This window comes from Melanerpes formicivorus, unplaced genomic scaffold (assembly GCF_026170545.1).
Source record: "Melanerpes formicivorus ecotype bairdi unplaced genomic scaffold, bMelFor1.0.p_v2 SCAF_18, whole genome shotgun sequence".
Lineage (NCBI taxonomy): Eukaryota > Metazoa > Chordata > Aves > Piciformes > Picidae > Melanerpes > Melanerpes formicivorus.
The window spans coordinates 8414296-8437855 of NW_027142370.1; the positions used below are offsets into that span (position 1 = coordinate 8414296).

Consider the following 23560-nt stretch of genomic DNA (forward strand, 5'->3'; position numbering starts at 1 on the left):
GCATAACCTTTATTACACTAGCAAACAGTTAACTTTCCAGATTATTTCTCTTACTTTAGTCCTCTCACATCTTTCATCTTTTTCTAAGTAATCAGCTGCTTCAAACCTTCCACACTGCAGCCACTGTGCATTCAATGCCAGGTGCTGCACACCTCAGAGCAGAAACTCAGCACAATGCAAGACCTTCTTCAGCCCATATAGTTTCATATACTACCGTAGCATGGCAGAATGCTTGGGGGATTTAGCAAATTCCAACAGATTCTGTTACTACATCACACAGAAAAACACCCTGAAAGTCTCCCTGTTTTTAAAGGGGAAAAGGAAAAAGGCACAGCCTACATCTCCAAACATGACAGTGCATTCCTGGCGCAGAATACGCAATGCAAGGAGAGAATAAGGACAGTATTTAGGTTACCTTCAGTCACATAGTTGTGGTCTCGAAGAAAGCTGTGGTTAATTTTTCGTGTGTCCGTGTCCTCGCCCATTTACAGCAGGATTACTCAGCATGCCTATCCGCAGTGGACTGATAGCATCAGCAGAGGTCGTCACAAGAGCACCATCCATGCTGCCACTGCCTAGCAGAGGCGGAGAACGCACTGGGCTACTGAGCACAGCATAATGAGAGCTAGTGATGCAGCACAGATTTGGGGGGGGTGAAGAACAACCGGGAAAAAAAAAAATGAGAAAAAAAAAAAAAAAAGAGGGGTTGGGGGGGGAGAGAAGAAGAAGTAAACAGGAGAAAGCCGGAGGGAGAAACGGCTCCGATAAATTATGAATGCAGAAAGCCAGTAGGGAGCTGGCGTGCAGGGAATACAGGCACTTCTCCCGCAGTTAAAGAATAACCCAATTGTTTAGTCAGGTACTCCTTAAACAAGTGCCCACGCAGAGTCTCCTCCAAGTGCCTGCTGCTGGGGACCTTGCTGGATGCTGTAAAGTGGCAATCAGCGTACTGCAGCAAAACCCGCCCGGAGAAGGCTCTGGTTGCTGTTGCTGCTGTCATATGCCTGTGCTGCATCAGAGCAGGCCCCTCCCAGCCAGCCGCCCGCTGCCCAACCGCACAGCATCTGCATCTAGGAAAGTGAAAAATGAGACTGCAGGTAATTATTTTAGCTCTTCTGCTGGTAAGCTGGGCAATGAAAAAATTAAGGGAGGGTATGAGGGAGGGAAAAAAAAAAGAAAAGAAACTTGGAGCTGCTTAAGCGGGTTTGCATTGACATGTACCGCACACCGACGTGTGGGCACAATTTTGTGCTAGTCAATACTGTCAGATGCAGCAAAAGCAACGGTCCTTCAATGTCAGCCTGTATAAATATTAATCAAATTGCCAAATATCTGCCTATGCAAATGGAATCATTACAGGCAAGGCAACCATTCAAGAAAAGTAAAATAAAGTAACTGTGGTTATTAATCTTCCCCCCCCCCGCCCAGTAGTTCTGTAAATAAAAGACAAATTAGGAAGTACTTTTAAAAATGAGTGTCAGAAAACAATCCCTGTGGCTTCCCTGAACAGGAAAGCAAAGCTGGACAAAGGGAATGTTTGCAGGTCATGGGGTTTTCTCATACCTGCTACTTTCATTTACTGCATCATCCCTTCACTTTGGAAAGACAATGTTGTATTGAAATCTCTATACTCAGAAAACAAGGAGAAGAGGAAAATTACTCACTTACATTATAAAATAAAGCTTGTTCTTTAGTCCAAGTGTTTAATGACTTACATTCCAACAAAAAATTTTTAACTGAGCAGACCAGCAGCTACCTTAAGCTTTCAGTATCTGCTGATTAAACTATGCACTGTTTGCTGCAGCAGGTATAAGCACCACTGAAGTTCAGAAATGTGAATAATAAACAAATGGCTGTGTCCCAAAACCACCACTACAGAATGAAAAAGGGGCTATGCACAAAGCCAGTGCAGAGGAGAGGAGCACAGTGCTGTGGTTTAGGCCCTGGATTGAACATGAAAAATGCAATTCAGTTGTCAGCATTATTGCAGCACTCTGTGTAATCCTGTATGAATCTTGTACAGTGTTTTGGTTTTGTTTCTTTTTAACAGAGCTAGAATATACATTTCTTGAAGGCAAATTCCAGTACCCTGCTGTTACTATAAAACAGGCATGTGACTTTGGAAAAGCAGAGAACTCTGCAAAAACCTGCCCAAGGATAAACTCCTCACTTCAGGCTGAAGTAAAGCTGGGAGAGGAAGAACAGCTTCTTTGCTTTCTCGCTTTCTGATCAATAAAGCAAAACCAAAACAGAACCATATTCAACTTGACAAGTATTATAAAACCTTCACATTTGACCAGGTGGGAAAGTTAAAAAAACACATAAAAAGTTATTCAATACTTGCACCTGCATAGAACACATCTTATGTACAGGCAGCTCTTAGAGGTGACAATACTAGAAATGGTATTTCTGCTTTGCGAGCGTCAGTACTGTGGTGGTACTGGCAGCTCTCCAGTGCCTGCCCTATCCTCTCCAGTTTTTTGCTGTTGTCTCTGCCCTTGCTTGTTCCTATACCAAATCCTTCAGGATACCCTGCCAGCTTACACACTGGCAGCACCCACTTTACAAGACTGTGCACAAAACCTACTCGCTTTCTCAGTTCGGAGGCTAAGCATGCCAGTGGCAACATCAAACAAATCAGGACCTGCTGCTGCACAATCAGCAACACCTTCCTTATGGATATGCATGGCCTGATCCATAGCTGAAGCCTCAGGTACAAAGTGGGATCCCAACACAAGGATCCAGTCCTGCCAATAGTTTTAGGTGGACCAACCTAGAGTTTTTTCCTCTAAAATGTCTACCTTTTAGTTGGAAGGAAGTAGAGCGTAAATACTTGCTGACAACACAAAGTAACTGTAAGACCCCAAAAATAAAATGAAAAAGAAAATATGCCTAGAATTGATTGAAGTAGGAAGGAGGCCTTGCAAATACTGTTATTTATTTCATACAAAACAACCCTAATCTATGTGATGGAGCTGTTTTGTCTTGTCCTTTCTTAACAATGCCTGAGAGAACAATTTTGCCCTTACACATAAGCTGACTAGTCACTGCCCTTTATTTGTCCTCAATCAGGTGAAATTATGATTTCTATGGTCTATTAATTTCTGCCTCCTTCTCTTATTTGTAAGATGTAATTTAAGCAGGTAGAGGTGTTTTCATTTTTCTAGGAGCCAAGTGGACTCCTATCCAGAGACAATTTTCCCCTCTTACCATTTGAATTAGAGAGGTTCACAAACAGCTTCGTTAGGCATCACATCTGGGTCAGATCATGCTTACTTTGTTCTTCCAACTTTCAAGTTCCAAAAAAAAAATCTCATAAGGAGGAATGGAATGAGGAGGGAGCCTTTAACAAAAACACTACACAATATTCCCTGTGTGTATGCAAATGCCTTCTCCAAGATTATGAGCCAAATCCTTACTGTGTGGCAAATATTAGTAGTCCACTGACTTAAGTAGGTCAGTTCACATGAGAAAGATTAGCAAAAATCTGCTCTGGATTTGTAGCATGATGCAAATTTTTGAGACAAGGCTTGTGGATAACTAGCTATGCCATTTTAAAATGCTGCTTATTATCAATCCCACTGATAACTCACATAATTTGATCTGGTCGAGTACCCAGGGAGAGGATGGGGGCAAGGGAACCTTTGATCAAAACCATACCAGTTATTTGTACTTCCACAGTAGTTCACAGTCCCACTCATAAAGCAATGCACTAATTGAACTGAATACAGTACAAGCACAGAAATAAAAGTGTCCCATCCGAAGGAATTTACAAGCAAACTGTAAAACGGAAGCGCTACAAACAGCTCAGCAGAGCCATTTAAGGAAATAGTGAGTCTGTAATGAGGATGGAGTCCTGGTTCTGAGCAGCCTTCAAAAGAAGGTCATTAGAGACTTTGTGGAGAGCAGCAACAAACAAAAACTGAAATCAAGAGCTTGAAAAAACCACTGTGCAACAAGAATAGAGGAAACTTAGAGGTAAAAGAGAAAAAGACTGGGTAGCAGGTCAAGATTCCTATTTTTTTCTCCTCCACAAAGACAGAGGAGGCTAAGTATATTAACATGCAGGCTAAGGAGTAAGATGTTCAGTGAAAGTGTCAGTAGACAGTGAGAGGTAGATGAAAGTAAAAGACAAGTGCAGGGATGACACAGATGCCAGTACAGACTGCAAATGTCATGTAAGAGAAGAGTTAAAAGGAGCATAGCAACCGAAAACTGGATTTGTGCCAGGAAGATAAATATCCTACAGGTTAGGGAGACAAATAGAGGTTTCTTCCTCTCCTCAAATTATTTTCACTTTGTCACAGTTTTAAGGAGAAAGATTAAAAAAAAAAAAAAAAAAAGAAGGGGAAAGTAGAGACAGGAAAAGTAAGAAGCCTGAAGATATTGAAGTACATCTCATTATATGATGCCTACTTGCAAAGCAATTAATCTCTTTGTGATAGTAATGAGCGCATCATAAATTACTGTGATAAGAGTTTCCCTTAGAAAGAAAAATCCCAAGTTTCTCAAATTGAAACAGAAATAGAAAAGTGTTCCAAATAAGAAACATCACACTGGGTTTTCTATCATGGCATTACACGCTGGAGAAAGCATACTCCTCATTTTGCACATCCAGTTTAATTTCATAGATACTTTAGACAGTTAATTAACACAAATATGTACAGCATCACTTGCATGCTGGCTCATACCAAGTGTATGAGGCAGCAGGTAACTTGTCAGCACTGTCTGGTCTGTAAGGGACATTTTCTCTCCAAAGTGACACCCACGATAGCATCCTCTTTCTGAATTACCCTGCAATGCCAGCAACTCACTATTCAAACTAACAGTGTTATTACATCCTTCTATGCACACAAAACCCAGGAAATCTATCCACACTGTTAAAAAATTATGAACCTGCAAAGCAGCCATAGGTCCTAAGAAGAATAGCTCAAACCCTGCTGGAAAGGGCTAGAAATCACAAAGGGAAGATGTTGCAGTGGCTGATCATGATGAACAGATCACAGGCAGCAGAGCACACAGCGCCAGAGGTTGCTGATGGGCACTGTCACAACAGTGGAGCCTCAGGAGCTGAACTGCCTTCTGCCTCCCCAGCCTTTCACCCAGCACACTGTCAGAAGTGGTTTCCAGACAAGGCCTATCATTCCACAGCCAGGCAAGGCAGCAATTACAAAACTAGCTTCATACCCTAAGACAAGATGACCCACATCCCAAATAACTTTGTAGATGTCAGGAACTAGAGTGGGATGTGAAGCCTGCTCAGGCAGGAAAGCCTGAAAAGAGACTAACAGAGATCTGCAAATATGATGTGAAATAATTACAAAATCACAACCCAAAGAAGTTATGATGTAAGCATAGATCAGAAAGGGGCCTGAAAAAGGAATTCACAGTAGGGATACAGGCACTAATAGAGCTGCCTTAGACTTTGAAGACATTTCTGTGCATGCATGTGCAAGAAAGGAATTGGGAAGAGAGGGAAAGAATCAAGTGAGAAAAGTATTTAAACTGAGAGCCTCATACACCCTTCCTGAATCACAACAGACCAAAACACACATTTAAGCAGAATCCTGACACTGTACTTGTGTGGTGAGGCTACTGCAAAGTCAAAACACTAAGAAAGGAAAGCTTCTACAACAGCTTCCAAAAATCAGCATTCTGAAAAGATTAAGAAGGCAAGACATGGAAGTCCTGGAGAGGTGGAGTTTGAACAATTTCCACAGAGAAAGAAAAAGAGAGAGAAAAGACATAAAGATCAAACTTTGTGCACAAGTTCTAGAGAGGAAACAGAGCAGATTATGATAAACACTATGAACTGTTATAAAACACCAGAAGCTGCCTGAGCATTTTTAACACCTCTAAAACATTTTTTGAGGCTTAAGCAAATAATTACAAATCAAATCAGCAGACTGTATTTGCTTTCACATTAAAAGGCAAATCACAGCTACCCTTCCTAACATTTCAGAACCCCCCAGTATTTCAGGAAATAATAATTCAGGACCAATTCCTGCACGTGGCAAGTCTATTAAACAAAATCAACACACAGGATCATTTATTACTGCCTTTGCATTCTACACACAGTCATACAAAGATGACAGCTTTGAAGGGAACTTAGCACAAAACACCGTGCTCTTCACAAGACTGCAGAGAAATGACATAGCACATGACAGGACATTCATCCAACTCCTTCCTTCCACCAAAGTGTTTAATTAATGCAGACAGGCAGTGTGCAAACAGCTCTTTCTCCAGCATTACCTTACACCACAAGCATAGTTGCATGCTTCTCTGCTCTACAGTAACCAAGCAGACATGAACGCAGGGATTCAGGAGCACCTGCTGCCCCTGAGCCATCCTGGGCCAGTGAGACAAAACTGCTGGAAAACATGAAAGCTGTTCCAGAATTTTTCCTTCTACATAAAATTTACTGCAATACTGTTGCTCCAGCTCCAAGAGAGAGAAAAATCTCTCAAAAAAAAACCCCTAATTGCATAAACATAAACAATGATTTTGCTGTTAGCCTTTCCTCTAGATCATCCAAATATTTAAATTACTGTAGCATCTGAGTTACAGCAAGAAAAAAATCTTGCACCTGCTGTAAGAGCTGCAGCCTCTGAAATAATACTTGGTAAAACAAAAGCTAAAAATACATTCAAGCTATTAAAGAAAAAAAAAAATGCCACCTAGCAGAAAACAAACACATAAACATTCTAATGGTGTGAGGCAAACAAACAAACAAACAGTAATTTGTAAGCAGAAATGTAGAAGGAAATCCTGGTACTGAATGGAAATACAAGTTTGCAAGGTATGCTAAACCCCCAATTTTGAGAACGTGGAAGCCCATACTACATTGCAGCAAAGAGTACATGTCTTTGAATGCTGTGTTCCACTTCTGGCCATGCTCAGATCAACAGCAGGAATCAAAATGGAGAAAAAAAGTAACAACTCACAGAGGTAAACAGTGACTGAGAAGACTCCTGAAGGAATAAGCTGAAGGGAATGGAAGCACAAGCATCAGAAGACATCATTTTTACTGTGGCTGAAGACAAAGGCAAATTCAGTAACAGGAAAACATATTGCTTATTCTGAACTATACTTACAAAGAGAGTGTAAGTGAAAAACTATTAATTGATTTTGCAACCTAATAAAGGACTAAGCACCTCCAAATGAAGTGCTGCAATGGAAACAGCAGAGTTGCCTGGCCTCAAGGAGAATCTGGAAAAGCAGAGTGAAGTGCTCAGCTTGGCCAGTGCAGAAACTGCCAGCTCTGGGGGTAGCTGCCTAGAATCATCACCCTGAGACACTAAAGACAAAGGCACAAACGTTCCTTACTAGAGTTCTCAGATAAGATCACCAGGGAGACATGCTTGCTGATGTAAGATCTGAATGTGGGTATAGACCTAACAGCTGATACACCTGAATATTCCCTGAGAAAATTGGGAGACAGCCATAGCCAATTATAGAAGGTGAGAACCACTATGGGAAATCCAGTAGCACTTCCTTTTTGTTCAAGAGAAAAAAAAATATTAGTATGGACATTCACCATACCTCCTCCTATTTGTAGAACCAGAAGTTATTGCAACTCAAGGAACACAAATTTTTGTCTTTGTGACCAAGATGCTCATCACACCAAGGAAGTTTAGGGCTTTTTGAGCTGAACTTGAGGTCACTGCAACTATTTTATGCACCTAAGAGAAAGCCATTCAAATAAGATCTGAACCCACAGCTACAGGCAACTTCATGTAAGAGGAAATCCAGCTTGCCAAAGGAGGGAGGACAAACCCTCACCCGACACAGGTCAAAAGTCCCCAGTGTAAGTTGCTGTTGGAAAAGGAAGGTCTGCTAAGCAAAACCAAGCCCTGGCATGTCACTAACCACTTCAACAACAAAAAAAAGAAGGGGAGGGATGGCCACTTAACAGTACAATTTTTGCTAAACTCTGCAAAGCTATATTTAACCTGACTGAGAGCTAGACAGGGACTAGTGCAGCTGCTGAGCAAGCATAAATGCTAAGCCTTAAAATATCCATAGTCTGTAACTGAATGAACTAATTTCAACTAATGAACTGCTGAGCCAGCACCGTGAAAAGACCAGAGCATGGGAAAAGTAATGCAATAATGGTATGCCTAAGACAATTATAAATCAAAGAGAAGAGAACCATGTCTCTAAGCCTCAAGGAACAACTCCCTGGGGCAGGGTGAGGAAGAGCATCTACGAAACACCATGCCCAAGGGCACAATGACCAGCAATCAGAGGACTGGAATGAAAGCAGTAAAACAAGTGAGCAGCCTGGGAAATCAAGGAAGTAAACTCAGTCATGACAGTTTTGAGGATATAAAGAAAATTCAAGTCAACAAGGTGGGTGCAGTAGAAGAGGATAAACACTCCAGAGACCAGCAGAAGAAACTGACAGTTATGGAGTCCAATGCTTCTCTGAACAACCTTGATGTACCTGGAGGCATGTCCTTTGATCCCCCATGCCACGGGCATGGGCTGTAAGGGCCAGGAGAGGAATCTGGCATACCTTAAGAGTTGGGAGAGCTGAAGCATCTGTGGGAAAAAAGTCTCTACCATAGCCATTAAATTACACATGTTAATGACTGAAGGCTGTCCCTCATATCCACTGTCATTTATGTAATCTCTTTTGTTATAGAATTCCTCTGTCAACGTACCCACTGCCATTCTTATCTCATCATTACCTATCTCACAGCCCGATTGTTGAGACTGCCTGCAATCCTTACTTGTTCTGATTATCCCATAGCTAAGTACCACTGATGCTTAGCTGTCATTGCCCTGCTTTGTCCCTAAATATTGCTAACCTGTATAAGCTGCTAAAAATCCTGTCTGCCTCCTTGTACAAACAGTCTTCTTCCTTGCCAGACAGCTGTTGCACATCCCCTCCACAGAAAAGCTAACCCATATTAACTCGGTGTCAAAAGCATAACAGAAAATAAATACAGTTGCATTTTCTGTTGAGCTAAATGTATGCATACAAGATGTACTCTAAGCCTGGCTTGCACTTCCAGGATAATTCCCTACTTAGTTTCAGAAGATTTGTGGAGCAATGGGAACAACCTTGTAAGTTTAACCATTTCCACAGCTTGGATGTATACCTATATTTGCATTTATCATATTTGGATTTAAGCAGATACCTAAGCTCTGCTTAGAATCTAACCATAATCCTTGTCCTTGCATCAGTTAAGCACTTTTAAATAGATCCAATTAGATTAGAGATGATTCTTTCAAGTAAGGTGTAGCAGAATCCTCTGGCAGTATGCATCCTGCATTGCTCTATTGAAAGGAATTTAATCTAAAGACTTACTTGGCAACACACTTAGAAGTGTCATTTCTATGACTCCTTGGACAGTGATTAAGAGCAGCTTATTTGTTATTCAATTTATGTATAACAAACTGGGAAGATTTTTCTTTCATTTGCACCTGTGAGATGTGAGCATTTCAAGTTCAGCAGAAAACACATGATAAACCAGTAATTTACAGATTACAGAATATTACAGAATACAGAATTAACCAGGTTGGAAAATACCTTTGAGATCATCGAGTCCAACCTCTCTAATCAACTAAACCATGGCACTAAGTGCCTCATCCAGTTTCTTTTTAAACACCTCCAGTGATGGTGACTCCACCACCTCCCTGGGCAGCACATTCCAATGGCAAATCACTCTTTCTGTGAAGAATTTCTTCCTAACATCTAGCCTAAACCCCTGGTGCAGCTTGAGACTGTGTCCTCTTGTTCTGTTGGTGATTGCCTGGGACAAGAGACCATTTAATACAATACCATTTCAGAGAAAGCACAGTAAACTATCTATCTGTCTGTATAGGTAAGTAAATAGAAAACACAAAAGCCTTTCAATCTGAAAGCATAAACTGACATTCTTTAATAACACTCTGGCTAACCAAATCCCTTTCCAAAACAGCCTGTGACTCACTAGCCACTTGCACACAGCACTGGAGAGGCCAAGAACACAGGGGTTTGGTCTCTACTTCATATTTATAAAATAACACTTAAGAACTTCAATCTGATTCGTCTCTTTTAGCTAGCCTGAAGTGGGGCCAGAGCTTGAAAGCTACAGGGAGCAGCCTTGCAAACCCAAGGAGGCAGAGCCTCTCACTTCTTAGCAACAGCTCCAGCCTCCAGAACTGCAGGTCTGAAAGCCCACACACCAGATTTTTGCTCATCTACCCCTCATATTTTGCTCAGCAGCCATATTCAGCTTCTATATTTCACTAAAACAACTATTTTTAACTGTAGAGATTTGGGGTAATAAAAACCTTTCCTGGTCAAGGCTTCCCCAGAAAGCTAGTTTTTTCCATCATGCAACACTACACTAAAATAAGTTGATAAAAGGTCTAGTATCCACAAATCCAAAATCTGCAATTTCTATTTGCTGAGCTCAACTCCTTCACCCTCACTCCACAGCATGACCCTTGACCACAAGGCATGCACTATAATAGGGATTTCACTTTACTACAAGTGATTTCCTGTAACTAGGTCTCCTAAATATCAAACTTCTGAAAGACTATGTTAGGGGTTTTTTTTTGCCAGGAACAGCCTGTCACCAAGTTGTACATGAGCCAGCAATGTGTCCTTCCATCAAAGAAGGGTACTGATATCTTGGGCTGCATTAGACAGAGCCTTGCCAGCAGGTGGAGGGAAGCAATCCTTCCACTCAGCACTGGTGAGGCATAAGGCCGCAGTATTTGAATTAGTAACAAAGAAATAAAAAGAGAACAAAAGAACCAAAATTCTACCCCACATTTAACAACCCAATTTCCCCTCAGTCCCTTCAGCAGCACACACAATTTATGAAGACAGTGAATTGTGCCATCCTCTACTCTGCAGCTGAGCTGTCCGTCATCTTGGCTATGCGGGTACGCAGTTGTGTCCTGTAAGATATCCACAGCCATTGTAGGTGGCACAGCCAGTCAAGGCTTTCAGACCACCCAACCCCCTCCCACCTCCCACCCCAGCACTGAGGACACCTGGGGATGTCACAAATGCTACAAGAGGATGAACAGTTGCTTTCCTCCCTTCTCTTGCCCAGATTCAGGTGTCCCTGAAGTGTAACATTCGTTTAGCTTTCTTTTCCTTGGTCCTCTCTTATAATGCCATTAGAGCTCTGAAAACTCTTACAGTCACATACCATGAGAAATATTGGTCATGACAGTGGTTCTTCTAAAATCTGTTGCTCCCACCAGCATCAGACTTCCTGCCATTTAGAAGAGCCTCACTCACTCTTCATTTTAGGGTAAAGAGCTGATACTATTGCATTGCCTATGCCCTGTTTGAACAAAAATTAAATCCAATTAGAATGGATTCATGACAATCTAGACTTTGACCCTGAGTTTTGACTTGGGCTGCCTTTTCCTGTTTGTGAAGCACTGTAATTGTTTGCATACAATATCAATTGAATCTGTGGCAGGCAAAATCGGGACTCTGCAGACTCTGTAGGTAACCTAGGGTTATAGGTTAAAAAACATTGACATCATGACAAATTGCTGTAATTTGAGGAATAATCTGAAATCCTGCTGGGACACAATTGACTCTATGAGCCTAGTTGTTAATGATAATAAAAGCTGACACAGTAAAAATGATAAAATTAAGAGAACACCCAGTAATGTAAGTACCTTCAACGCATGACTTTGACAATCCAGTTAAGGAGGCTGCTTAAAATCTCCCTGGCAAGTAACTTATTGCTCCATTTCCAGTTACAGAAGTCTCCACTCCTTCGTGGAAATTAAGCCACTAAGTGCCTTTGTCTTCCCTTACATCCTGTTTGTCATAATTTTAGAAACACACGGTTTTCATAATGTCTTTGGTAATGCAAGGTCATAATTCCACTTTCTGATTAGTTGGTATCTAAGTACCACCAGATACAAACTGTATTTTTAATGTAGTACACCCATGATACCTTTTGCTGGGCCTTTGACATATCATAAACCAGCTGGCAACATAAAATATAAATTGGCTAACTGTAAGAACAGATGATTCATTAATTACTTACTCTGTACCAAAACAAGAGAGACACATTTCACAGTACTGCACAGCACGTGCAGCTGCCAGTGCCATGCCATCTCTCTTTTCCCGCTCTGGCCCTGAGGGAGAGCTGCCAGCCTCTGCCCCTGCTGTGCCCCGTGCCTACCCTCGCCCTTTGCATTTTGCCTTCAGTCTCCCACCAGTTCGGGGCAGCTGGGGTTCCTAGTGCCATCAGTGCTATTCCTGGTGCCCATTCCCAGTGGCATGTGGGCAGCCCAGAAGCATGCAAGGGGCCTGGACCAGCAGGTACACATCAAGTAAGGGCTGACGAGGTGACTGACAGCCAAAGAGTTGTGGGCCCAGGTGACTGGAAAACCTCTGGAGAAGCTGTTTCAAAATAGCTTTGTAATTAAATGCTTTGTCCATGTCAGATGACTTCTCAGCAGCTTGCTTTGTAGGACTTCAACTACAGCGTCACAGAATCACCGAATCACAGAATCACCAAATCACAGAATCACCAAGACTGGAAGAGACCTCAAAGATCATCAAGTCCAACCTGTCACCACAGATCTCATGACTAAACCATGGCACCAAGTGTCATATCCAATCCCCTCTTGAACATCTCCACGGATGGTGATGCCACCACCTCCCTGGGCAGCACATTCCAGTGGCTAACGACTCTCTCAGTGAACTCAGAGGAGTGAACTTTCTCCTCACCTCAAGCCTAAACTTCCACTATCACAGCTTGAGATTGTGTCCTCTTGTTCTGGCGCTGGTTGCCTGGGAGAAGAGACCAACCCCCTCCTGGCTACAACCACCCTTCAGGTAGTTGTAGACAGCAATAAGGTCTCCCCTGAGCCTCCTCTTCTCCGCAGCCACAGTCCCTCTTGCGTTTAATCTGTTGTGTTTACTGTGGGGTTTATCTTCTTACTATGTAGTCTAACTTTGAGGCTGGACTAGATCTGTAACTAGGTTGGTTAGAGGTAATTTTGTATAATGCACAGTAATAAAGCTGCTTCAAAGCCACTGAGTTATTACTTTGCCTACAGCAGCCAGGTAGGAGATGGTTTGGTGAACACTCCATGTCTTTCACAGAAGGCGCTTAACAGCTTTAGTGCTGTTGGAGGGACATGTTTGAAGGCTGGACTTGATGAGCTTAGAAGCCTTTTCCAACTGAAACAATTCTATGATTGTGGATTAGTGCATATCACTATAAGCATCACAAGATTTTTATTCACTCTTCCAACTGAATTGTATCTTTCAGAGGCCTCACACTTCAGATCATTATTCTCAGTTTTGCAGGATCAGGGGATAATGTCTTCTCACAGATGTAATTTGCAAGACAAGTAAACCATATGCTGCTATTGTTCAAAATCACATAAATCCCGAAACTAATGCTAACAGGATTCTGACATCTCTTCTTTCTGATAGTACAGTCAAGGGGGCACATAATAAAAGGAATACAACAAGGGAATGGGTAAGTTGGCAAAACCTAAGAAACCACTTAGATTTGCCTTAGATTTCCAGAAAGACATTGGACTGGATCTTGTGATAAAGTCTAAAACAGTAACATCACTGACACCTGGCTTGCTTCCAAAGCCTTTTCAGCTTAATCCCTAAAATAAGCACTCAAAATTTAAGATTGCAAGGTTAAAAAATGCTATGGCTTTATTCCTAATTAGCAGCCAATTGCTACTGCTACCCTTTCGTGTCATATAGCAAATGAATGCAACTGATCTGCCTTTGAGTGGCACATTGCTTTTTGCAATTATTTCCAGGTTTTTTTTTACATGCAGTGGATTCTGAAGGTAATGACTGTTACACAGAATATTCAATATCTTTTGGCACACTTCTATGTTGCACAACATGTACATGTCTGAAGGTTTATAATATGACCTACCAAGGATGTTCCAAAAACTTCTACTAGTGTGTTTTCATAAGGTGCTTATTCCCATATTATTTCAAATGAGATCTTGTCTTCCCTCTACTTCTCTCTATAACCAGCAGCTTCTCACTGACACCTGCTAAAGAAAGCATCAGGACCAGGCCAAGCAATTTTCTTCTTAGGAGGATTTTGTTTTGTTGAGGCAGGAGCCTTATCAAAAGAAACTGCTTTCAAGAGCCTGTCCACAGAACAAAAAGGGGAAATACTGCCCAAGCAAAAATTTGTGCAAACTAGGTTTTCATTCAGGGCACACAATTTAATCACATCGCAGCTGATAAGGAAAAGCAGCATGAATCCCTTCACTGGTGTGAAGCGTGTCGAAGAAAACAGTTGTAAGACAATTTCATCAAAAGCCATGAGTTGCAAGGATAAATTGATTGGCTTGGTCATTTCTTCACCCACAGTGCTGTCACTGATCTCTGTGTTTCCCAATAGGCTTCTGTTGAGTTCTGCAGACTCCTCATAAAGCTACTGAAGGTTTCCAGATCAAACAGTTTAGAAGTTCCAAGTTCAAAGTTCGAAGTAACTTTCCAAGAGGAAAATTTTCTAACAAGAATGTCAGGAAAATTTCTACAGTCAAATGTTGTGAACTGTAACTAAACACAGAATTAATTACAATGAAACTGACCTTGCTCTTAAAGCTGGTATATGGGAATCAGCCCTAACTATTTGCTTTGTCAAAAAGAAAAAGTCAATCAATTTACTCAATTTTATTTCCCAGAGAGAATAAAATACTCTAAATTCAACATTCTCACAGTTTTTGTCTGTGTACTCTGCTAGTACCTTTTCTCCTGCTTTTTGTTTGTTTGTTTTCCCTTTGTGTAGAACAGAACAGAACTAGACCAGGCTGGAAGAGACCTTTGAGATCATTGAGTCCAACCTATCATCCAACACTATCTAATCAACTAAACCATGGCAACAAGTGCCCTATCCAGTCTCTTCCTAAACACCTCCAGGGATGGTGACTCCACCACCTCCCTGGGCAGCACATTCCAATGTCTAACAACTCTCTCTGTGAAGAACTTTCTCCTCTGAGATCCCTGCAACAGGCTAGTAAATTGCCCTTACCTCAACTGACATTTTGGCTTTCATGGTTCCTTTCCTCCTTGCTCACTTAGGGGGAAGGGTCAGGGGAAGGAGAAAAACCCTCTGTTGGAACTGGACTGTTGGGACTCAGCTGCCAGCTTAGTTAAAACCCAGACACTCTCATGACTTAGAAATTACTTTCATGCAATTTGTGAACTGACAATGGAGTTATCAGTCAATTTCTGCCTCTCATATCACTGAAGCTTTCATCTCTCATTTGCAAAAATATGCTGAACTTCAAGTAAACTTTAGTCAGGATTTCAGCACATGACCCATTTTGAAGCTGCACCTTACTTTGCACTGAAGATGCATATTATCTAACACAATACAAACAGGTCAGTGCTTCTGTTCTAGTTCTTTTTGTTATAGCTAAAATCAGTACAGACTAAAATTAATACACACAGCAGATAAAGAAAATAGAGGTTATTACCATAGCAATACTCAAGAGATACAATTAGGTCACACCAAAAAAAAGGGGGAAAAAAGCAGAAACCACTTCAGCAATAGGTGCTATGAAAAGATGAGTTTAGCAACTGCAAAAACAACTGTGCCTAAAGCAAATAACCACTATACAATGAGCAAAAAAAGGTGTTCAGCAATGTTAAAAAATACAAAACCATCACCATATTGTGACTGAAACATAAAGTATTACACCAGCAAGCCTCTGACTTTTAAGGAGAAATCATTCAAACAGAGTATCAGTAACATATAAAACTTCAGCAACAGAAAGGGAAGGAGCTGCCAGAATCCATTTAAATCTATAAGCCAAAGTAGTTCATGCTTAAGCTCACAAATTTAACTTTAATGCCAATTTCTTCTACATTTACAATGTGCTCCATAAGGCATGAAGAATTGTTTTTATTCATATATATGATGCTGTTAAAGAACAAAATTTGGCCACGGTTCTCAATTTTCTTGTAGTCACAACTGGTGGTGAAATAAAATCCAAAAATATTGTGAAACGGATTATCAATTTTAACTTCAAACCAAAATGAGTCTTCCTATTATTGGTATCACATAGAAAGCTAGCATGTAGATGGTGACAGCCATGGGACATTCTTTCTGAGGGAGCTGGGGTTGCTTAGCCTGGAGAAGAGGAGGCTCAGGGCAGACCTTATTGCTCTCTACCTGAAGGGAGGTTGTAGACAGACAGGGGTTGGTCTCTTCTCCTGGGCAACCAGCACCAAAACAAGAGGACACAGTCTCAAGCTGTGCCAGGGGAAGTTAAGGCTGGAGGTTAGGAAGAAATTCTTCATAGAGGGAGTGACTGCCCATTGGAATGGGCTGCCTGGGGAGGTGGTGGAGTCGCCATCATTGGGGGTGTTTAGGAGACTTGATGGGGTGCTTGGTGCCATGGTTTAGTTGATTGGATGGTGTTGGATGATGGGTTGGAGACAATGATCTTGAAAGTGTCTTCCAACTGGGTCTATCCTATCCTATCCTATCCTATCCTATCCTATCCTATCCTATCCTATCCTAACCTATCCTATCCTATCCTATCCTATCTTATCCTATCCCATCCCATCCCATCCCATCCCATCCCATTCCATCCCATCCCATCCTATCCCATCCTATCCTATCCTATCCTATTGTGTTCTATTCTGTTCTTGACAGAAAAGGAGGATTCCTCTGACTTGTTGTTCTGGCCTCTTCCCCCTTTCACTTCCTTCCTAGATTACTGGACACATCCTCATTGTGGTACTGATCTCTTGAACAGGAAGAGCTGTGGGAATTTGCAAGAGGAAGGAGAAGAGAAATTGAAGAAATAGACTCACGGAGAAGAAACATGATGGGAATGTAAAGGGCCTGAATTAAACTATTAATAAATAAATAAGAGAAATCATAAAAGCTCACACAGATAATGAACAAGTAACCTAGATTTGACCCAAATCTATCACTGCAGCTTGGTTCTACAAGTATGAAAATGTGACAACTGGAATGAAATAAATTTCTTCTTGATTCCACTCCAGGAGGCTGAAGCTGCAGCAAGTTTACTTAAAAATTAGTAATGACAATGGTAATAAATGGATTTTAGATCTAAAAATGTTCCTTCAGAAAAGCCTCTATTTCCTCCACTGCTCCCTGTCCATGCTCTCTGCAAAGAACAAGAACATGCCAAATGCACACACCTCCTGTCTCAGTTTGTCTGCAGGTGCTGGTGAAGGAAATAAAGAGTAAGAAATTGTTTGAGTTCTCTTCAGGCTTGATTCACCACGAGACACTGATGTTGCAGTGCACAGGCTGCATGATCAACATTTATTTGCAATCAGGATTCTCAGCACCACAGGCTTGTCTTTCACAATTTCACTATTTACCTCCTCTCCCAGTAGCGCTGCTCGCTATGGCTGATAGCATAATTTGCTATGCTAATGCTTACTGTAAAAGCAGTAAACATGGCTTCTCTCCAAAATAGCAAGATGGAAGATTATAAAGTCATAATTCCTGATCTTCTCATAAAATAACTGTCCAGGCATTCTGTTCTCCATCTGCTCTGTGGTTATCAATCTGTGATACACCACCTCATAGCAGGGACTCAAGCTGTGAGGGAGGTGCCCTGTCAGATTAAAACAGAAAGACAGCCTTCCTACCCATGAAGGGTACTAAGACTGGAACAGTGCTGCTAATGCTTTTTTAAACTTCTTCAAACAGGGACATTTTAAGTAAGAGGGTGAAAATTAATATGCTATTTCAGTTACCTAAAATAACTTCAGAATATTTAAGCAGGAGTTGTATTCCTTGCAAAATTAACCTGAATTACATCAGACTGTCACATTTTTCTGATTAAATCTCCACTCAACACTACAGCTGAAGCCAGATCTTATCATACTAGCTTCCAAGCATGGTGCAGACCAACAGTTTTGTTTTAGAAAGACTTTTGTGACTCAGTACTCTCTCATGTTGCCTCGGTTAAATTCTTCATGCTTCTGTTTCAGCTGGCACAGTAAAGGCTGCTGCTCGTTCCATTATACAAGGCTGAAGCCCCCCCAGTCTGGGCTTTTGTTCTGTAATCACCAAGGCAGGAGAATGAGAGGACAGTTTTCATTATAAATATTAAGAAAATATTTTTAATTCATGCTTTTAAAGCTAAATAGGCCATAAAAAGATAAAGACCCCGGTTAGTCCCCATTTCCTGTCCAGAACCTTCTAATTAATTTTCCGTTATAAATGGAAGGTTAAAGATAGGGTAATTGGCAAAAACTTTACTGCTGAAGGACAGAGTGGTCTGTTATGCCCCCAGAAATCACACCTTGCATGACCTCTTTTCAAGCACAAGAGATCTATGAACAACTCCTGGCAATTCCATTTTAAGTGAAGCTCTCTATGCAATACTGCCCTGCTCATGTAACTTCTGTGTTTGTAAGCTTCTGAAATCACCAAGCTTTTTCATATCATAGTATCATAGTATCATAGTATCACAGTATCATAGTATCATAGTATCAGTCAGGGTTGGAAGGGACCACAAGGATCATCTAGTTCCAACCCCCCTGCCATGGGCAGGGACACCCCATACTAGATCAGTCTGGCCAGAGTCTCATCCAGCCTGGTCTTAAACACCTCCAGGGATGGAGCCTCAACCACCTCCCTGGACAACCCATTCCAGGGCTTCACCACTCTCATGGTGAAGAACTTCCTCCTCATGTCCAGCCTGAATCTCCCCGCCTCCAGCTTCATTCCATTCCCCTAGTCCTATCACTACCTGAGATCCTGAGAAGTCCTTCCCCAGCCTTCCTGTAGGCACCCTTCAGACACTGGAGGGCCACAATGAGGTCAGCTCGGAGCCTTCTCTTCTCCAGACTGAACAGCCCCAACTCCTTCAGTCTGTCCTCATAGGAGAGGTGCTCCAGCCCCCTAATCATCCTTGTGGCCCTTCTCTGGACACCTCCATTACAGCAGCCAGTCAGCGTTCCTCTGGGCTCTGAATTCAATGTTTTCAGGCAGCCACTGCAGCTTATTCACAGCAATGCTCATGACTTTTCCAGAGATTCAATTCTAACCTCTCAGGAGCAAAAGAAAAGGTAAATCTAATTACAGCTTTATATGTCTTGGACAATAAGATTCTGGAAACTTGCTGCAACAGACATATCTAATACCTCTAACTGGTATACACACGTGGAAGGCATCCATCTCAGGAGCCTCCAAAAAGGCCACAAGACACTGGAAATTGTGGCTAATCTCAGAACCCTTCAGTGTTGTTTCTAATTAACACAGTTATTATTTTGAATCTATAAAGATCAATGGAGGAAAGGTAGAGCGATGAGTTTCAGCAGTTCTGAGATTCATAAGCAAGACCTGGTGACTTGGCCTGACCTCCTGAACGCGATTTCTAGCTGAGTAAACAGGCTTTAGCAGCAGGCTAAAGCATCCCCCCTCAGCCTCCCAGTGTCTCTACATTGTCTGGGTAAATATGTCTCTTACATTTATTCTTGCTAACAAGTTGATTTTGCATCAGCCAGAAGAGAAACCACTTCCAATTTATGAAATCTTTTGTCATTGTTGTTGTTTTGCCATTAAAACTGTCAGAGATTTAGCTATATTTTGACCCATTTCTATCATCTGTGTCAGCTTAGTCACCCAGTTCTACTGGAGCTCCTTGGTAGTTATGCCCTCATTTTTCTTGTTTCATGCCCTATGAACACTTTTAGCTCCATTTCCCAAAAAGTAAAAGTCTTCCTCAGCAACATTAATTTAAAGATCTTTTCTTTTTTATTGCCTTTTTCAGGCAGTGTGCCCTGCTCTATCACATTTAGTCATGCTATTTCTTGAAGTTAAACCTAGGCTAAAATACATCCTCACATTCTTAATTAACTCACATTCTTAATTAAGAAGGACATCGAAACACTTGAACGTGTCCAGAGAAGGGCAACAAGGCTGGGGAGAGGCCTTGAGCACAGCCCTATGAGGAGAGGCTGAGGGAGCTGGGATTGTTTAGCCTGGAGAAGAGGAGGCTCAGGGGTGACCTCATTGCCCTCTACAACTACCTGAAGGGTGGTTGTAGCCAGGAAGGGGTTGGCCTCTTCTCCCATGCAACCAGCACCAGAACAAGGGGACACAGTCTCAAGCTGCGCCAGGGGAGGTTTAGACTCGAGGTGAGGAGGAAGTTCTTCACCAAGCGAGTCATTCGTCATTGGAACGGGTTGCCCAGGGAGGTGGTTGAGTCATCGACCCTGGAGGCGTTCAAGGGGAGATTGGACGTGGCACTTGGTGCCATGGTCTAGTCATGGGGTCTGTGTTGATAGGTTGGACTCAATGATCCTCGAGGTCCTTTCCAACCTAAGTGATACTGTGATACTGTGAAGTCCCTATGCCAACTTCTACCATCCAGGAATTGTGCAAACCGCTTTACTTTCCCATGAATAAAAAAATAAATCACGTATTGGAAACCACTCTTTTTTCATATCTTCATTCCCAAGTCCTGGCAGTAGGCCCACTTGGCTTAGGAAGAAGGGTTTGATGAAATAGAATTAGAAAAAGAAAGAAAAAAAAGAGGGGACATGAAAAGGACAGGCACTAACGTGAGGGTTTAACCCACCTTCATTAACAAAAAACTCAAGGGTAAAAATAAGGAGGCCAGAGCTCACCTGACAGCAGACCTAAGGAGGGACATTGTGGGGAACAAGCAGAGAAGCCATGGGCGTGCCAGCTGTAAAAGGAAGTTCAGAAAATATGTGGGTGACAGATGGGGGAGAGAACCTAGTGACAGACGACAAGAGAAAGACTCAATGTCTTTTTCATCCTGATCTTTACAGGAAAAGCTTCTGTATCTACAAGTGTGTGGGAGGCTGGGCTGTGTAATGTGAATATCCCTTCAAACCACCACCCTTGTGATTAAGCCAGAAAGCCAAATAACCAGAGATACTGCAGAACTGGACTACAATAAAGAATTTATCTTACAATCGTCATGCACTCCTAGTCTTTCTCATACCAACTCTCCTAACTTGAAGCTAGATACATCCTTTAAAGAAATACTCTTGAGGGATTTATTAGAATAACCTTTATTAGAATAAACCAAACCAGGTTGGAAGAGACCTTCAAGATCATCGTGTCCAACCCATCAACCAATCCAACCCACCCAAACAGCTAACCCATGGCACCAAGCACCCCATCAAGTCTCCTTCTGAACACCTTCAATGACGGCGACTCCACCACCTCCCCGTCAACCCATTCCATAGCGCAATCACTCTTTCTGTATAGATTTGAAACATGTAATTTACTTGCTCCAATTATAGTTGTGTATCAGTATGAGCAAGGCACTTTGAAACACAATTTTGTCATTCTCTGCACATTACAAGCAGAGATCTCATCAATCAAGGCAAGACTGAAGAAATATGTTGCTAGTAGACTTTAACTGCTCATAAGCACTGATAATTTTATGCTGTTAAATTGCTCTGTAGCGCTGCTGCTGTAAAGGAGAAGCAAGCAAACCAGAGCCACGCTCAGAAACAACTGGGGAAAACAAAAGGGAAAGCACTGTTGCTTTAATGTTGCTCTAATATACAAAGGTCTTCTATCCTCACCACCAAAGCACCTGAAACACCTCCATGCGCTATGTTTCTAGATCCTGGGTCACGACAGGGGAAGTTTGCTCTGTTGCACTCTCCCCTGGGAATGCAATGTTTCAGGAGAAAGTGGGTTTTTTGCACTTATGAATTTCTCTGACTGGAAAACCTAAGCATTCTTTATGAGAGGAAAGACAAGCAAAAAAACATTTTAAGAGAAGGTGCTTTTACCACGTTTAAAGGAAAACTTTTTGCTTTGAGAGTTTGGATGGTGGGGGGGAGGGTTTGAGAAATCATAAAACGTGTTCATTCTACAGAAAATACAGACCATGAGATTACCTAAAATGTTCTTTTTAACTTCCCAGAGTTGCCAGAACTAACATTATTGAAATTGCTGCTTTTAAGATAATATAACTCAAAAATACCACATATATAGCAACTTAGCTACAATATGCTGACTTGTGTCTGTTCTCACCTAACCTGAACCCCAGGAGTGGCCTCATCCCTTCCCCCTGAACAGTCCTGCAACAGTTGTTTCACACCAGCTCAAAGAGAATGGCAAGCAGCACAGCTGACAATACTGTTCCTTTAGCTTGACAGTGACTTTCTAAAATTAACCTTTCATATTTAGTTACTTAATCTTCCTACAGTTCAATTATGAAGGCATTTCTCTTTGAGCACTGTATTAACTTATAAATATTAATGAAATCATAAGCCTTGTCTCCTCAACACAGTATTGACCCGGTGTTCTGATCTATTATTGTAGTCTATATAAAGAAAATTAAACTTCTCAATTAAACAGACAAAATCCTGTGAAAAAAAGAAATCTTATATTTCTTTTATAAATTGGAAAACATAGAGCATGGAAATAAGTAACACTGGGTTATATTAGGGGAAAAAAAAATCTTCACTGAAAGGGTTGTCAGGCACTGGAACAGCCTGCTCAGGGACACAGCTGAGACACTATGCCAGGAAGTATTTAAAAGATGTGTCGATGTGGTGCTGGAGGATGTGGTTTAGTAGTGGACTTGGCAGCATTAGGTTTACAGCTGGACATGATCAACCTAAATGATTCTATCATATCCCTTTATTACCTTTCGAGTACTGTGTCCAGTTCTGGGCCCCTCAGTTTAGGAAGGAGGTTGACTTGCTGGAACGAGTCCAGAGAAGGGCAACGAAGTTAGTGAGGGGCTTGGAACACAAGCCCTATGAGGAGAGACTGAGGGAGCTGGGGCTGCTTAGCCTGGAGAAGAGGAGACTCAGGGGTGACCTTATTGCTCTCTACAACTACCTGAAGGGGGATTGTAAACAGGCAGAGGTTGGTCTTTTCTCCGAGGCAGCCAGCACCAGAACAAGAGGACACAGTCTCAGGCTGCACCAGGGGAAGTTCAGGCTGGAGGTCAGGAGGAAGTTTTACACAGAGAGAGTGATTGCCCATTGGAATGGGCTGCCCAGGGAGGTTGTGGAGTCACCATCACTGGAGGTGTTCAGGAGGAGACTTGACAGGGTGCTTGGTTACATGGGTTAGTTGATTAGGTGGTGTTGAGTGATAGGTGGGACGCGATGATCTTGAAGGTCTCTTCCAACCTGGTCTGGTCTATTCTATTCTATTCTATTCTATTCTATTCTATTCTATTCTTTCTAGCCATCTGCTGCAGCTCAGAATCAAATTTTATAAAGAAGGAACTACCCTGCAGATGAAACATTTTCCATCTGGATTTAGAGTTTGATTTGGTATTTCCCATTCAGCAACTGCTTTATATTTTTCTAAGTTACTAAGCTGGCTAAAGTTTTTAACACTGTAAGAGCTATTGCTACATCTTCCATTTCTTAAAGAAATATTTCTGTTTTAAGTGTCACATTGGATTAAAAGGATAAAAACAAACAAATCATTATTTCTGTGAGGAAATGAAGCAAACAGACAACAGCAAAAACATCTGCTTCCAAATAGTCAAAATAACACAGTACTGTCTCTATCAATATTATGTAAACTCTGAGGCAGCTGTCAGTAGCACTCCCATGAAAACCTACAGCCAAATCTTG

At 41.7% G+C, this 23560-nt stretch overlaps 1 protein-coding gene and 1 long non-coding RNA gene across 7 annotated transcripts in view; one reads left to right on the plus strand and one right to left on the minus strand.

Moving 5' to 3' along the window:
• The window catches only part of PPP2R2C (protein phosphatase 2 regulatory subunit Bgamma), a 162647-nt gene that overhangs the window by 113920 nt on the left and 25167 nt on the right, over positions 1-23560 (minus strand). Inside the window, exon 1 of one of the 5 annotated variants that reach the window (XM_068149527.1) lies at positions 416-979. The exons of 1 other annotated variant lie outside the window; for it this stretch is intronic. In XM_068149527.1, the coding sequence (XP_068005628.1) occupies positions 416-485 (70 nt within the window). In that variant the 5' untranslated portion in view covers positions 486-979. Of the gene's footprint in view, positions 1-415; positions 980-23560 lie in introns of those variants that run through there. 3 more of the 5 variants (XM_068149523.1, XM_068149522.1, XM_068149524.1) reach the window with 3 other exon arrangements.
• Positions 718-17063, plus strand: LOC137446669 (uncharacterized). Of its 2 annotated transcripts, none has more exons than XR_010988690.1 (3): positions 718-1097; positions 2051-2272; positions 16695-17063. It is a non-coding gene; the product is annotated as an uncharacterized lncRNA (long non-coding RNA). The 2 variants fall into 2 exon arrangements; XR_010988691.1 differs by lacking the exon at positions 16695-17063 and adding an exon at positions 12436-12670.